We start from the raw sequence: 14,206 nt of genomic DNA on the forward strand, positions 1-14,206 counted from the left end.
GACAACCTCATGTATCCTATCATTTTGTAAAATGCAAGTCGGTGCTGAGGTCTGTTTATGCTTTGAGATCATACCAATACACGTTTTTTTATTCGGAAACAATCCATTAGCATTCAACTCATCAAGGATCAGTCCGTGTAGAGCAGCAGCAGCAGCAGCAGCAGCAGCAGCAGCTCAACTCCGGACCGACCGTAGAGGAAGAGCATTTCTGAAGCTCTTCCATCCGCGCGTTCACGATACCGGCACACTCGCTGCATGATGGCCGAGGGAGGCGGACCCGAGTCGGGTGGCGCGGCAGACTCTGACTCGGAGCCGGTAGCCGCACAAATGCCAGCTCCTTCAACCGAAAGTCAAAAACAGGCGATTGGGTCACTTCTGAAAACAACTCTGAAAAAGGGCGACGAATGGTGAGAATGAGCAAAGGCCAACGTTATCTGAGTGATTCAGTTAGCATTAGCTAGCTAACGTTAGCTAGGAGGAAAGCCGGAACTGCTAACAAGCTAAAGCTAGGAAGCTAACGGCATCAATGGTTTTAAGTGTGAAATCGAAAGCTGCTGTGCTAACATTACTGAATATTTGGCCAGCTAATGTTTAACAAGTTAGCACGCTAGCAGCTTCAACGTGAAAGGTCTCTGTTAAACAGTAATACACGTATTAACCTGAACAGCTAATTGTGTTTATCACAAACAGCCGAGCTAACAGAGGCAGTAAAGTGGCTGATTTGTACAGTAACTTATTTAAACGTTAATGCCTGTTTTGGGACACATTAGCTTGCGGGGGGTAATCGGCTGGTAGAACAGGCCTTTGGATTCAGGTGGTGGGTTCTGCCAGTTAAACCGGCTCCTTGCTACATGAGTAGTCATCAGGAAATGGGCTCAGAAGAAAAATAAGTTGTGTCTTCACCGGCATGTAGTAACGTGCCATTTAATCTTATTTCTTAAACTACTAGTAACCAATGATAACCCAGTTAACATTGTTTCTGATAATAAGTAATGTTGGCCTGGTCTTAATGCAACGAGGTGTATTTAAGAAGGTTATTATCCAGTGGATACTGAAACATTAAGCTGTCAGATGATCATTTCACTTTACTTTGTTGAAAGAAATTGGTATTAAGGGAAGAACAAGCTATGGTATTTAACAGTTTGTCAACTACTGGTTACACACAGTCAACATGTATCAACATATATCAGATGTTTTCTTTTTGTAGTGTTTTATGATATTGGGGTTAAAACAAATATCACATTTTACAGTTATCAAATTTAAATGTATGATTTCCCACAAACAAGTTTGTACTGTTGAATAGCTTGAGGAAAGCTCAGGTAAAAAGGATCATATGCCTTACTTTGATCAAGGTACTTGTCATTTGAGCCCGTTGGATAAAAGTTCACTTTATTACTCTTACTTTGTGAATACTTGCTCACAAGCCTATTAACTAAAGGAGATTCTTGCTTGGGATGAGATTAAGTCAAACTAGCTTGCTGTTACTATATCTGCAAGTGTCAAGGCAGTTTGGTGTTGCGTAATGTTCTGGGGTGGCATAAGCCTGTGCCTCTCTAAACCTTGTGGATTTCATCATCTTCGGATCCTTTGCCTTTTCTATCCTTGCTTGATACCCTACATATACCAGGAGACCACAAATCCTTTGTGAAATATGAATGTTACAGGTACAGAAGACATTGCAGATTTTATCAAAGTATGATGCGTTTGTTTACTGTTACCAATGATTTTGTTTTAGGTATCTAATAGACAGCCGGTGGTTCAAACAATGGAAGAAGTACGTTGGATTTGACAGTTGGGACATGTATAATGTCGGAGAACGTAGCCTGTATCCAGGACCAATTGATAACTCTGGACTGTTTTCAGGTATAGAAACAAGTTTGATTACATCACAAATCTTACACATAGAATAAAAGCCTTTGCTGATTGTTGTGTTTTTCCTTAAAGACCAGGATACTCAGGCCCTGAAAGATCACCTTATAGATGAGCTGGATTATGTCCTTGTACCCACCGAGGCGTGGAATAAGCTTGTCAGCTGGTACGGCTGCCTTGAGGGCCAGAGACCCATTGTCAGGAAGGTAATGCTATTGCAGATGTTTTTTTTGTTTTTTTTAAACATTCACCTGTGATATAGGCTCTTAAATGCCTTCTTGTTTTATAGGTTGTTGAACATGGCATGTTTGTCAAACACTGTAAGGTGGAAGTTTATCTGCTGGAGCTGAACTTATGTGAGAATGACAACATGGACAATGTAGTTACACGTCATTTCAGTAAAGCTGATACTATAGGTGAGAATCTATATTATTGTTCTATTTGTTCAGCTTTACGCTGAACATTATCAGGTACTTTAGATAAAAGTAAGCAAAAAATTGTGTTAAAAGTAAGAAAAAATATAATAAGTAAGTTTTGAAAATCACCTACCCTTTCCAGATACTATAGAGAAGGAGATGAGGAAGCTCTTCAATATCCCATCAGAGAAGGAGACACGGCTCTGGAACAAGTATATGAGCAACACCTATGAGCAGCTGAACAAGCCAGACAGCACTGTTCAAGATGCTGGTCTCTTTCAGGGGCAGGTAAAGTAGAAAATGTGTTATTAAAAAAAACCTTCATATGACTGATAGACGCTCTGTCTCTTCTTTTGAAGAACACATTTAGCCCAGTAACACTCAGTGGTTCTCATTAAGCATTTATAATTCATCTATTAGAATAGTACAAGGTAAAGGGAACATCTAACAGTCTAATGCAATACAACACACAATCCATGGAATGAAATGTATATTAAGGTTTTAATGTGCAATTCTTGTTGAGACTGTCACCAAGGTCTGATTATGGTTCAATTGTATTGTACTTTTTTAAGCCAAATTCCATGTTGTAAGAAATGGCAAAAGTAATGGAATTACTAACATTTATGTCCCTTTATATACATACATGGAACTTTGCTGTAAATTAGATGTCAGTGTACAATGCCTAGTCAAAAAAAGTCACTCACTCTAATATTTCCTGGACAGTCTTTTTCTTTGATTACACCACGTATTCATATTGGCATCAGTTTGATAAGCTTATGCATTCATTTTTGCCAATATCTTGTATTGATGAAAGGGTCGCCGTCTAAGGTCTTCCAACACATCCAAAGATTCTCAACATGGACTCTGTGGTGGCCAAACCATGTTTCCTGAACCAGTCTTTTAGACTTTGAGGCCAATTAATCCTGGCAATGTTATCTTTATGCCCTAGGCATCAGGGAATACAAATCCATTGATGGGAAAAAATCTGGTTATTCGTACATTCAGGTAGTCAGCTGACCTCACCGTGTTGCCAGATGAAACATATTAATCACTGCAGTAATTTATTAGTGGAAGGTTCTCATAGTGTTTGCATAGTAAGATACAAGTGGGGACTTTTTTTGGCCAGGCAGCGTAGTTTGTTTGTTGTTGTAATAGAGAATTTAAGATTACATTACTTACACATTAAAGTGCAGTTGAAAGACATACCTGCAGCTGCTGAAGCTTGGCAGCAGTTGGCTTATGTAAAGTATTACAGTAAATTTAAGCCTGTGACAAGATATCTCTGACATGACAGTCAGTTGTGCCAGCCTGGATCTTATTTAGCTTGTTTTCCCACAGGTGCTTGTGATTGAATGCAAGAATGAGGATGGCACATGGCCGAGACAAGCCTCCCATCCTAAGTAAGCAACAGAGGAAAAATGAATTTTTTTACTTAGAATTGAGTTTTAGAGGTTTTTTCGTAAGTTATATATGTCAGTATACACAATATTACATTTTAGAGTTGATGTGTAAATATGTTTTTTTTTTCTGAAACAAGCCTTTTCATTTTGTCAACAGATCCAGTACAACCCCATCCAGGAATTTCACTACCTCCCCAAAACTTGCCTCCAACTCATCAGCTAGTATCTCTTCAACAGTAACCAACGGCGACAGCGGCTGTAGCCCTGGCTACACACTCAATAACAGCTCGTCCTCTGGCAACAGGCAAGAGATTTATTCTCTGATATGTATGTTTCTCCCTTCACTGCACATGCACAGAGTGCCCTTTGCCTCCCATGAGCATCCACTCTCCTGTGTGTGGCACAGGGCTGGCGTTGCTTTGTTTTCCTTTTTAATTTAGCATTAGCAGTTAACTTAGCCTAATGTATTTGTGTACCAGTTAATGTTATGTTAAGTAAAGTATGATTACATATTGAATTAAGTGTTGATGATTAATGGAACTAAACATCTGCCAGATAAAAGATAAAAGATGAAAATGGTTAAATGATTTGCATTAACTGAGTACAGAGAGCAAGAATAGGGTGTTTAGGTCTTCAGATATGTCAGCTGTTTTTCAGTAACAAGTCAAACTACCTACATGGTCTTCATTAGGTCTTTATTTAGCTTGTACTTGTACTTTTTGTCCTACGCTCAGTTTGCACTGAACCCTGTACATACATTTCATCTGTTTTTGTTGTCATTTAACAGTAACAGATCTGCTCTTCCAACAGATTGGGAAGCTACAATTCATACAGCTCTTCCTACAACTACAGAGAGTCGCAGTCGCAGCCTGGCCTTTGTGGTCTCAGTAATTTGGGCAACACATGCTTCATGAACTCTGCTCTCCAGGTAAAAACATAATGTTGCAGATAGAACATAATTTCACACGATGTCATTGTGTTTTTTGGGTGTTAATGCTGTCATAATCACCTTTTATTTCTTCTTCCTCAAGTGCCTGAGCAATGCATCTCCACTCACAGAATACTTCCTCAATGATCAGTATGAGGCAGAGATTAACAGAGAGAATCCCCTGGGAATGAGGGGGGAGATTGCAGAGGCCTATGCTGATCTAGTAAAGCAGATGTGGCTGAGCCGCAGCAGCTATGTGGCTCCACGCACCTTCAAAGTTAGTTGTGTCAAATAAGCCTTTCTTAAGTGAATCTGGTCATCCATTACTAAACTTAAAGTTACAAAGTATCTAACATGTTTGATTTATTTCCAGACCCAGGTTGGACGCTTTGCCCCCCAGTTTTCAGGCTACCAGCAGCAGGACTCCCAGGAGCTTTTAGCCTTTCTGCTTGATGGGCTTCATGAAGATCTGAACCGTGTCAAAAAAAAGCCTTATCTGGCCCTGAGGGATGCAGAGGGCCGTCCTGATGAGGTATAGGACATAAAAATTGAAAAATAATAATTTGCTGTACTAGATTACTAAACACTTAATTCAAAGACTGAGTCTAATTATAGACTGTGATTGTACTTAATTGTTGATATTCTGGCTTTGTTGTGCCCAGTACTGCCCAGCACTACACATTGGACAGTTTTCTCATCTTGCAATGAGTTTTTAAAAATTCCATTTAATGAACGTTTTTCTTCATTGGCTATGTAATTGTAGATTGTTGCCAAGGAAGCCTGGACAAACCACCGCTTGCGCAATGACTCTATTATAGTTGATATTTTCCACGGCCTCTTCAAATCCACGTTGGTGTGTCCAGAGTGCTCTAAGGTGTCTGTAACCTTTGACCCCTTCTGCTACCTCACACTGCCTCTGCCCATGAAGAAGGATCGTACCATGGAGGTATTTCTAGTGCGGTCAGACCCTCAGTCTAGACCCACACAGGTAAGTTGAAGTTCTAAATTTGACTTCAGTTAAACTAAGACTAATTAATATCAACTAAATAATACTACCATTCCATTTTTAAAACGGTGCAGTTCATAATATTTTTTTCCCCTTTGTCTGACAGTATCGAGTGGTGGTCCCCAAGCTGGGTACAGTGACAGACCTGTGCAGCGCCTTGTCCAAACTCAGTGGAATCCCTCAAGAAAATGTTAGAACATCCTCCTTCAACAGCACTAAAATGAAGTGAAATCACTTTATATTTCTTTGTCTTAGGTTTAATGATGTGCTAACAGTTTCAGTTCTCTTGTCTTTCTAGATGGTGGTAGCGGATGTTTACAATCATAGGTTTCATAAAATTTATAGACGGGATGATAACCTCAATCAAATCATGGAAAAAGATGATATATTTGTGTAAGTCTAGTTGTTGATATTGCCATATTTTCTTTTGTTAATTGTTTTTTTGTGAGTGAGTCTAATAATTGTGTTTGTGCTTCTTACAGGTATGAGGTTCAAGAGGAGGACAGTGAGAGAATGAACCTGCCTGTATATTTCAGGGAGCGCCACTCAAAGCATGGTGGAAGCTCCACAAGCACTATGCTGTTTGGCCAGCCTTTACTCATCACCGTGCCCAGACACAACCTCATAGCAGATGTTCTGTACGACAAGATCCTAGAGAGGATTGGGTAAGAATCCACACTTACATTTAGTTATTTGGCAGGTGCTTTTATCCAAGGCAAGGCAAACAAAGCAGAGTTAGATGGTTTGTTCCTTAATTGTGGGGCGACTTGTGATCTTTTGCTATCTTTTAGCTCAGTGGGCCAGAGGGGCTGTAGATCAGGATGAGGGTTTTCAGAGCTTTGAACTTGATACAGACAGCTACTGGAAGCCAGTGCAGAGATATGAACACTGGTGTGATGTGTCCTTTTTGACTGATCAAAAATGTACTTCTGCATTTTGGATCATTTCGAGAACAGCGATTGTGCGATGTCTGACTAGCAATAAATAAAAGTGAAAGTGTTTCTAGCCAGTGTGAAGAGAAATAATTGGATGAATGGCATTTAAATTTTAAAGGACAACTGTAACTTAGGTGGCTGATAATCTGACAGATGCATGCTGAGCAAGTCTTTGCCATATTCAGTTTAGGCTGTTGTGTGTTAATCTTTGTTGTTCTCTGTTGCAGACGCTATGTAAAACACACCCAGAGCCCTAATGGTGAAAGCAGGGCCTCAGCCTCAGCCTCAGCCACCTTTGCCAGCTGCAGCCAGGCTCCTGAATGTTCCACATCATCTAGAGTCAATGCCTGTCTGGGTGGTTGTAGCAGCCCCCTGTCCGATGGAGCCTCTTGCAGTGCCAGCTCCAGTAATGGCAGCAACCACTCAGTGACCTGCAACGAAAGTAATGGGCTATATGATGGTAATCAGCTGGTATAATTAATAACCATTTTCAAATGAATGTAAAGGAAACACTGATTAGATAGATGTTACCCATGAGTATATGTTTATATTTATGTTAATTAAGAAAATTCAGAAGTGATGAAATTTCATGGTTGTCTCAGTCTGTTCAGGGGAAGAGGAGGCCATGGACCACCAGGTCAGTCCGGAGCCAGAGAATGGCCAGTCTGAAGAGGAAGAAGAGGAGACCTCTGACTTGGAAAATGGGTCTAAAGAAGATGCCAAGCTGTCCTCTTTGCCAGCCAAGCTCTTCGACTTCAGCATAGTCAACTCCTACGGAACAGCCAACATCAGCCCATTGCCTTGTGATGGAAATGTCCTCAAACTTAATCGTTAGTGTTACTCTTTCAAATTTACACTTGCTTTTAGTATTTTATTTTTCAAAGCCACTTGGAGTTGACATGGCTCCTCCATCTCTCTGCAGCACATTCCACGGTGGCGATTGACTGGGACGCAGAGTCAAAGAAGCTGTGTTATGATGAACAGGAGGCAGAGGTCAGTGAGTTAACATTTACGAGACAGTGCTGGAACAGAATATGCAAACAGTCCACTAATATGTCTGTAAATACTGTGTGCAGGCCTATGAAAAGCATGACAGCATGCTCCAGCCCCAAAAAAAGAAAGCCACAGTCGCTCTGAGAGAATGCATCGAACTCTTTACAACGATGGAGACTCTTGGAGAACATGATCCATGGTAAAAATTCACAGCCACGGCTTGATTTATTGTCAGGGCTCCATTTCTTTTAGCCACTAGTGCTGCATAAATAATATACATTTATTTCTTTTTTTTTTTCTTAGGTATTGTCCCACCTGTAAGAAACACCAACAGGCCACAAAAAAGTTTGACTTGTGGTCATTGCCTCGCATTCTCGTAGTTCACCTAAAGCGTTTCTCCTACAACCGGTGCTGGAGGGACAAGCTGGACACTGTGGTGGACTTCCCTATCAGGTATGTAGGCAGAATTTGTCAGCATGACTACACATTATTGGGAAAATTTAGATTTCCTCTACAGCCAGCTGATGGGCAATGACTCAAACAAGCCTTTCAAAGACCAGCTTTACCAAGCATTCCCCTGTATGGTTTGGTATTATGCTGTACAATAAGACCTCTACGGTAAGATTAATGTAAAATGAATCATACAAAATGTATTCGTATATATAACTATAAGAAAGATGTCAAAGTTTAGCTTGTGTTACATTTACACACCCGTAACAAAATCAGCCGCAGTTGCACATTTCACTCTTTTTAAGAAAAATGAACCTTTTTCACCAGTTCACGGTGAGCAGGAACAAATAGACTGCACCTTCAACTTACGAGTGCAATGACATTGTTCAGTATAAAAATGCAAGTACAACAAGCAAATGTGTGTTTTAAAAACACGTCATGAATCTAACCTAGAATTTTCTCAGGAACAAGGCCCAAAGGAAATAATTTGAAGATTGTGCCAGAGGAACTGAAAGTACTGCACTTCATGTGGGACATATACACTAGAGGGTGCTATAGTCTGAAACTCAGAATAAACTGATTGGGGGTTGGAATGAGGAAATATGTATTGTATTATTAAGAAATGGACTCTTGACTCAGATAACTGACACCCTCTAAATGACATTTCAACCTGTGTTCTTACTGTGCTTATCTACTGTGGTTGTGTAACTACTCTACATGAGTCATTAACCTTTATACAATGGCACAGTGCAAATTTTCCTCTGTGGTAAAATTGAGAAGTTGCCTCAGGATTTCAGTAACATGTCTGGCTCTTTACAACATATACTGTCTCTGTTGTACAGCTTGATGCATTGGAAACCAGGAAACAGAAAAAAGTTACTAAAATCCTGCTTTGAAAATGCTGAATCATGCTGAGTCATGCTCCCTAACGATGGACTAAACATAGACCTACATGGTGTCTCTTGCATTTGAGTTAGTCTTCTCTGCACCTTGTGTTTATGCAGGTTTTACGCCTCAGTTATAGTGTGGCTGTGATAATAGTTTGCCTGGCAGGTAATGTGTTTTTTTTTTTTCTTTCAGGGATCTGAACATGTCTGAGTTTGTGTGTGATCCTAAGGCTGGCCCTTACATATATGACCTCATTGCCGTGTCAAACCACTATGGAGGAATGGGAGGGGGTCACTGTAAGTTGATGTTTAGTTTTTTCCTTGTTTCTCTGTTTTTGTAAAAAACCATTAAGCTATTTTTTGTCCATAATAAACTACTCATCAGGTCCTTTGCCAACTAAGTTTGTTTAGTCTTGAAACATACACATTGTATGTGTCAGCAGATGGGCTGCTGAAAAACAAGTCTCCATGGACGCTAATCGGTTAAATTTTAATGTGGCAAAGTATCTGAGACATTATTGTTCTCTGTCTATGAACGCTTCCCTTTTTTTCTCTCTTTTTTTTTTTTTGGTTGTTTGTATTTGGTTTGCCCATTCAGAATGAACTGGCTTGGTAAGATTTTTATCTCTTACTAGGTAAACATTTAACCTGAATAGCTGTTTGTTGACACTGTTCTCCTTTTGGCCGACAGACACAGCTTATGGCAAGAATAAAGTGGATGGAAAGTGGTATTATTTTGACGACAGCAGTGTCTCATCTGCCTCAGAGGACCAGATTGTGGTGGGTTTTGACTCTTTAATGTTCATAAATCTGTGTCTCACAGAGTGCAGTCCCCTCAAACATGTAGTATACAGTGAATGTTTTGTTTTTTGTCTATTGAATGATAGTTGATAGAGAAGTCCTCCTTGGCTTTTTGTCATTGGTGTCGAGTGTCCCTGTTTTTGTAGAGTAATCCTATCCTTGCCCTCTCCTTGCAGACTAAAGCAGCCTACGTGCTGTTCTATCAACGCAGAGACGAAGAAGTCCCCTCTAAACCTCAGCCATCGGCGTCGCTGGGAGGAGCTCCTGAAGCAGCCGACGACCACATGGACACAAACTGAGGACCCTGATGTGAAGTGAAACGCACTGAAAAGCATATGGCAAATAGAGACACTTGGGTGCACACACAAAGATACTTTAGTGGCAGAGGTGACTACACAAATGTAACATTATTAACTCTACCTTCCCCATGTTTTATTTGATTTTTATTTTATATGTTCAGCTAGAGCCAACAGCCTTGTCTGAAGAGTGACCTGAGTGACTTCCTCCCCACAGCGAGTGGCCTACTGATTTCTGAACTTAGTTTACTGGTCTGGAGGGAGAATAAAGGGATAAATCCTCTAACTAGATAAACATAATGTTAGAAGTGCCCTGAAATGTATAGATAAACAAATGTTTCTGTTGCCCAAAACAACAGTCGGTAATATTAAAAAAAGAAAGAAAAAAAAAAAAAAAAAGCCAAATGCACATCTTGATTCAACCAAAGCGATCTAAGATATTTATGATTAAATGTACCAACTCTTAAGACTTAAGCATACATTTATTTCTGTGTTCGAGTCCAAAATGGTGGGATGTGCCCACCCATCAATATGCTTGTTGAAAGAATCCTGTGACATTACACCAACTGAGTATAAAATGTTTCGAGTGGATTACTGATGGGGAAGGTGCTGGTGCAGAGTAGCTGTAGTAGTAGTTCTCGTCACCTGCTGCGTCGCTGATGCAGTCTAAACCACAGAGGGGATGTCTTGTTTCAAGGCTTTTAACATCCAGGTCTTGACATGAAGAAGCTGTCAAGCCGGCAGAAGCTGTTTTTTGGCCCTGCTCTTGAGCACCCTTCACCTTTCGTTCTTTTGACGCTTTCAGACCCTAAACTTGCAGGAGGCTTTTACCCTGCTACCAATTTTTGTTTTTATTTTTTGTAATTGCATTGCAAAGGCGGCCTTTTGATTCCTGCAACCTGACTAAAAAGGAGGCACTTTGAATTCTCCATGAGTACATTATCTACCTGCTTCTGGTGTAACTAGACATTACAAATTTGTATGGTTTGGCCTTAGCATTAAGGGTTATGGTCTGTCATACACTTCCAGATCATTTTAATGTGTCTTTTAAGCATCTTTCGATTGCTGCCTGATCGGACCCCTAGCTCACCTGCAATGGCTTGTCCTTATTAGTCTTGTACATTACTGCAGCTCTGTATTGAAATGGCTATGTTATTTGATATCTTCAAAGCACACTGAGTGAAGCAAAATAAACTAGTATAAAAGTGGTGCTTTTTTCATGAAACTTGAATTTGCTCATGAGGAAAAATCTACACCTGTCGTTTGTTGGGGGCTGGACAGCTGTACACTACTCAGTTATTAAAATACATCTAAATGGTTTCTGGTGTCGGCATAAGAAAACAGGAAGCACATGTTATGAGTTTTATGTGAACAACTGAGTATAAAATGGAGTACACGTGCTTCTACTCGGTAACAAATGTGATACCAGATACCAGTTAGTAATAATTGATCTGTTGCCATGAATCATGTTCTGTGGCTCAAACTCTGGACTTTCTTTCATAACACTATGTCGATATCTCCAAATCTGGCATCTGTCCTCTGTACTGGTTGGCTTTGCCAACATTATGTCGCTCAGAGATAGAAACCAAAACACAATCATTTATGCCTGTGACTAAAAAGAGCTTTAAATTATATCCGTTCCCCAGATACTTTATAGAAAATAAATTCAGCTGTTAAATGCAGCAAATCTTTTCTTCTCCCTAAATCATGGCAGCAACTCACACTCAACAACGGGAGATGTAAATAATCACATTTTAAATAGGTGTATAAATTTTTGTCCTCATATTTATCTTATTGCCAATATCTGCAGTATTTGTTTTTAACTGAAAATATTTAAAAGTACAATAAAGACTGGAAGCCTCAACAAGGTGGTTTGCTTGGACTAATTGCATGTACCAAAAAAAAAAAAAAAAAAAAAAATCAGAACTGGCTTAATTTCAGTGGTAGTTATGAAATACTTTATGTATTGTGTAACAGTGTATTTGCAGATTATGCAAACTTAATTATATGCCAACTATGCTGACACATTGTCAAATGAGTGACGACATGTAATCAGGTACAGTAACCAGACAAACAGCAGCTTTTTGTGCAAACCTATAATTTAACCTGTGTGTTATAGCTGTAATTCTTAATGCTCTTACAAATGGTGAAGTAAGAAATAAGTAGTATTTATAGAAGATGTTCATACAAGTTTGAAGATGAAGTTTAAATTCATCCTTTTCTATTGAGGTTCAATTTAACATATCAGTTAATGTTAATTCTATAAATCTAAATCTGTGTTTCCAATGGTGTCAGAAGTAGGAATTTGAAATCTTACAATTCATTTAGACGCAGTCTGAAGTGTTTGATACAAATGCTTTTATTGCTCCTCTTAATACATCAAACCACACAGTGCTGTACATGCACTCAATGAAACTGAGACGTTCACCTGTTTACATTTTATCAGATACCCTCCTCACATCATGGTTTTAGAGGATGTCTTCATCAAGTAAAAACTGAGAACACAGTCATTGTGTACAACAGAGCACTGTCGTCTGGAAAAGTGTTGTAAACCAGCTACAGGAACTATATGAACTGGTTATACACACAAGCATTGTGCTAATAGACTAGTGCAATTGGAAGCTGTGGGATGGATAAACAACATTTCTGAGGACGGGTCACTAGTTAGCTTGGTTGAGGAGCGTCTTGATGTCTCCCTCGATGTCACTGGTGAGGAACTTCCTGCTGTAACGCCTGAATGGCGCTCCGTCAGGACCAATGAGGAACTTCTCAAAGTTCCAGGCCACGTCGCTCCTGCAGACTGGGCTCCAGATGATAAACTTTGGGTCGGTCATCAGCGTGGCTGGCTCGTCAAAGGGGAATGGGAGACTCTCCTTCAGAAACGTGAACAAGGGATGAGCATCCTTCCCATTCACATCCACCTTCTCCAGGAGCTGAAACTTTGGCTCAAAGCCATTTCCAGGACGGACATACTTCAGGGACAGAAGGATTTCTTCGTTCTTGCAGTTCTCCTGCATGGGTTGATAACATTGTGTTAGGTGCTGTTGTACAGGCACATTTGCATCTTTTTAAAATAATCACTGCATCATGTTCCTGTAGATATTTATTACAGGAATTATAATAGAGCTTTGTGTGGGTGTGATCCCCAGATACAGAGTTAAAAACAATCCTAAATCCATAGCCTGAAGCATTAAAGGGATACTTGGAAGTCAAACTTTCAGCAGTCCAAAAATCACAATTTGTGATTAGTCCAAAATTGCAACCTTGATAGGTAATTGAAGGGAAAATATACTATTCTTTACAGATCAGTAATGGTTGAGAGGAAACGGTTGCTTATTGCGTGCTTCATAATAATGACTGAAGCAATAAAAATTCACATGCAGTCACAAGCAACATCTTCAAAACCTCATATTGCCTTCTGTTAGTTGTTTGGCAACTCAGCCACCGTGCCCACAGTTTCCTCTTTCCTAACATTCCCTCATTGCTGCAACTACTGACAGCAACTGTGACATGAATTTAAAAAGCACTTTTCATATTTGACCTTTTGAGTGGCAATTGTGACAAATTAATTGGACTAATGCATCTGTTGCAATTGAACCAGTGGATTAAAAAGCTGAAAGTTTAAATAAAGCTGACCTAAAATTGCCTCAATGGGTAAATAATAATTAAATGGATTGTTAATTCAGTTCACAAAAGCTAAAAGTGGAAATGAGCTATTTCCGGAAAAAACTTCATCTAAACAGCACATGACTTGAGACATGAGTGAAAGAAGAAGGCGAAGTGGTGATCTCGGCTTCCGTAAATACGTTCAAACTTCCAAACCATCCTCACCCAGTGTAAACTAATAATCTGCATCTTCTCACCTGATGGCCGAACTGGTTGCAGGGCACCCCCAGGATTACAAGCCCCTTGCCGGCGAAGCGCTGGTGGAGCTCGTTCATCTGGGTGTAATCCCTGATGGTCGTACCTCAGAGAGACGCCACATTCTCGATGAGGACAACTTTGCCCTTCAGGGAGGAGAAACTAAACGCTTCTCCTGTCAACAGTTTTGCAGTGAAGCTGTAAAATGGTGCAGCCATTTTATTTTATTTCTTTTATTTTTTTGGGAGACCTATCCCTTTTCCCAGATTACCACTAGTACCGATGTGACCTACGATCACTCTGCCTCCTCTGCCCTCCGGAGCCAACCTTTCAAATGCGGTCCAAGAGTCTGTATTTAGCTCTC

At 40.0% G+C, this 14,206-nt stretch overlaps 2 protein-coding genes across 3 annotated transcripts; one reads left to right on the top strand and one right to left on the bottom strand.

Annotated features, from left to right (window-relative positions):
- Positions 1-222: 222 nt before the first annotated feature.
- usp4 (ubiquitin specific peptidase 4 (proto-oncogene)) lies at positions 223-11,586 on the top strand. 2 transcript variants are annotated; one of them, XM_026348534.1, is made up of 22 exons: positions 223-407; positions 1,736-1,863; positions 1,945-2,075; positions 2,159-2,285; positions 2,428-2,573; positions 3,624-3,685; positions 3,843-3,989; positions 4,496-4,613; positions 4,717-4,890; positions 4,987-5,145; positions 5,377-5,601; positions 5,726-5,809; positions 5,918-6,012; positions 6,102-6,284; positions 6,782-7,014; positions 7,157-7,384; positions 7,477-7,547; positions 7,631-7,746; positions 7,851-8,000; positions 9,078-9,181; positions 9,576-9,664; positions 9,862-11,586. In XM_026348534.1, exons 1-22 carry the CDS (start codon positions 256-258, stop codon positions 9,982-9,984), a joined length of 3,045 nt encoding a protein of 1,014 aa, XP_026204319.1. In that variant the 5' UTR covers positions 223-255; the 3' UTR covers positions 9,985-11,586. The 2 variants fall into 2 exon arrangements, with proteins under 2 accessions (XP_026204319.1, XP_026204320.1); XM_026348535.1 differs by having other exon boundaries at positions 6,782-6,996.
- A 731-nt stretch (positions 11,587-12,317) lies between these two features.
- gpx1b (glutathione peroxidase 1b) lies at positions 12,318-14,163 on the bottom strand. Its single transcript, XM_026350178.1, has 2 exons — positions 13,845-14,163; positions 12,318-12,992 (listed from the first exon to the last, which is right to left on the bottom strand). The coding sequence occupies exons 1-2, from the start codon at positions 14,058-14,060 to the stop codon at positions 12,642-12,644; spliced, it is 567 nt and encodes a 188-aa protein (XP_026205963.1). The 5' UTR covers positions 14,061-14,163; the 3' UTR covers positions 12,318-12,641.
- Between the last annotated feature and the right edge of the window lie 43 nt (positions 14,164-14,206).

The sequence above is a fragment of the Anabas testudineus genome, chromosome 5, assembly GCF_900324465.2.
Source record: "Anabas testudineus chromosome 5, fAnaTes1.2, whole genome shotgun sequence".
Classification (NCBI taxonomy): Eukaryota; Metazoa; Chordata; class Actinopteri; order Anabantiformes; family Anabantidae; genus Anabas; species Anabas testudineus.

What these genes read in the sequence shown, in the direction of transcription:
- usp4 (XM_026348534.1), top strand. Translation starts at nt 256, where the DNA reads ATGATGGCCGAGGGAGGCGGACCCGAGTCGGGTGGCGCGGCAGACTCT. An exon ending in TCATGAACTCTGCTCTCCAG is followed by an intron (nt 4,614 to 4,716) that starts GTAAAAACATAA and finishes TTCTTCCTCAAG; the next exon opens with TGCCTGAGCAATGCATCTCC. An exon ending in CTTGGAGAACATGATCCATG is followed by an intron (nt 7,747 to 7,850) that starts GTAAAAATTCAC and finishes TTTTTTTCTTAG; the next exon opens with GTATTGTCCCACCTGTAAGA.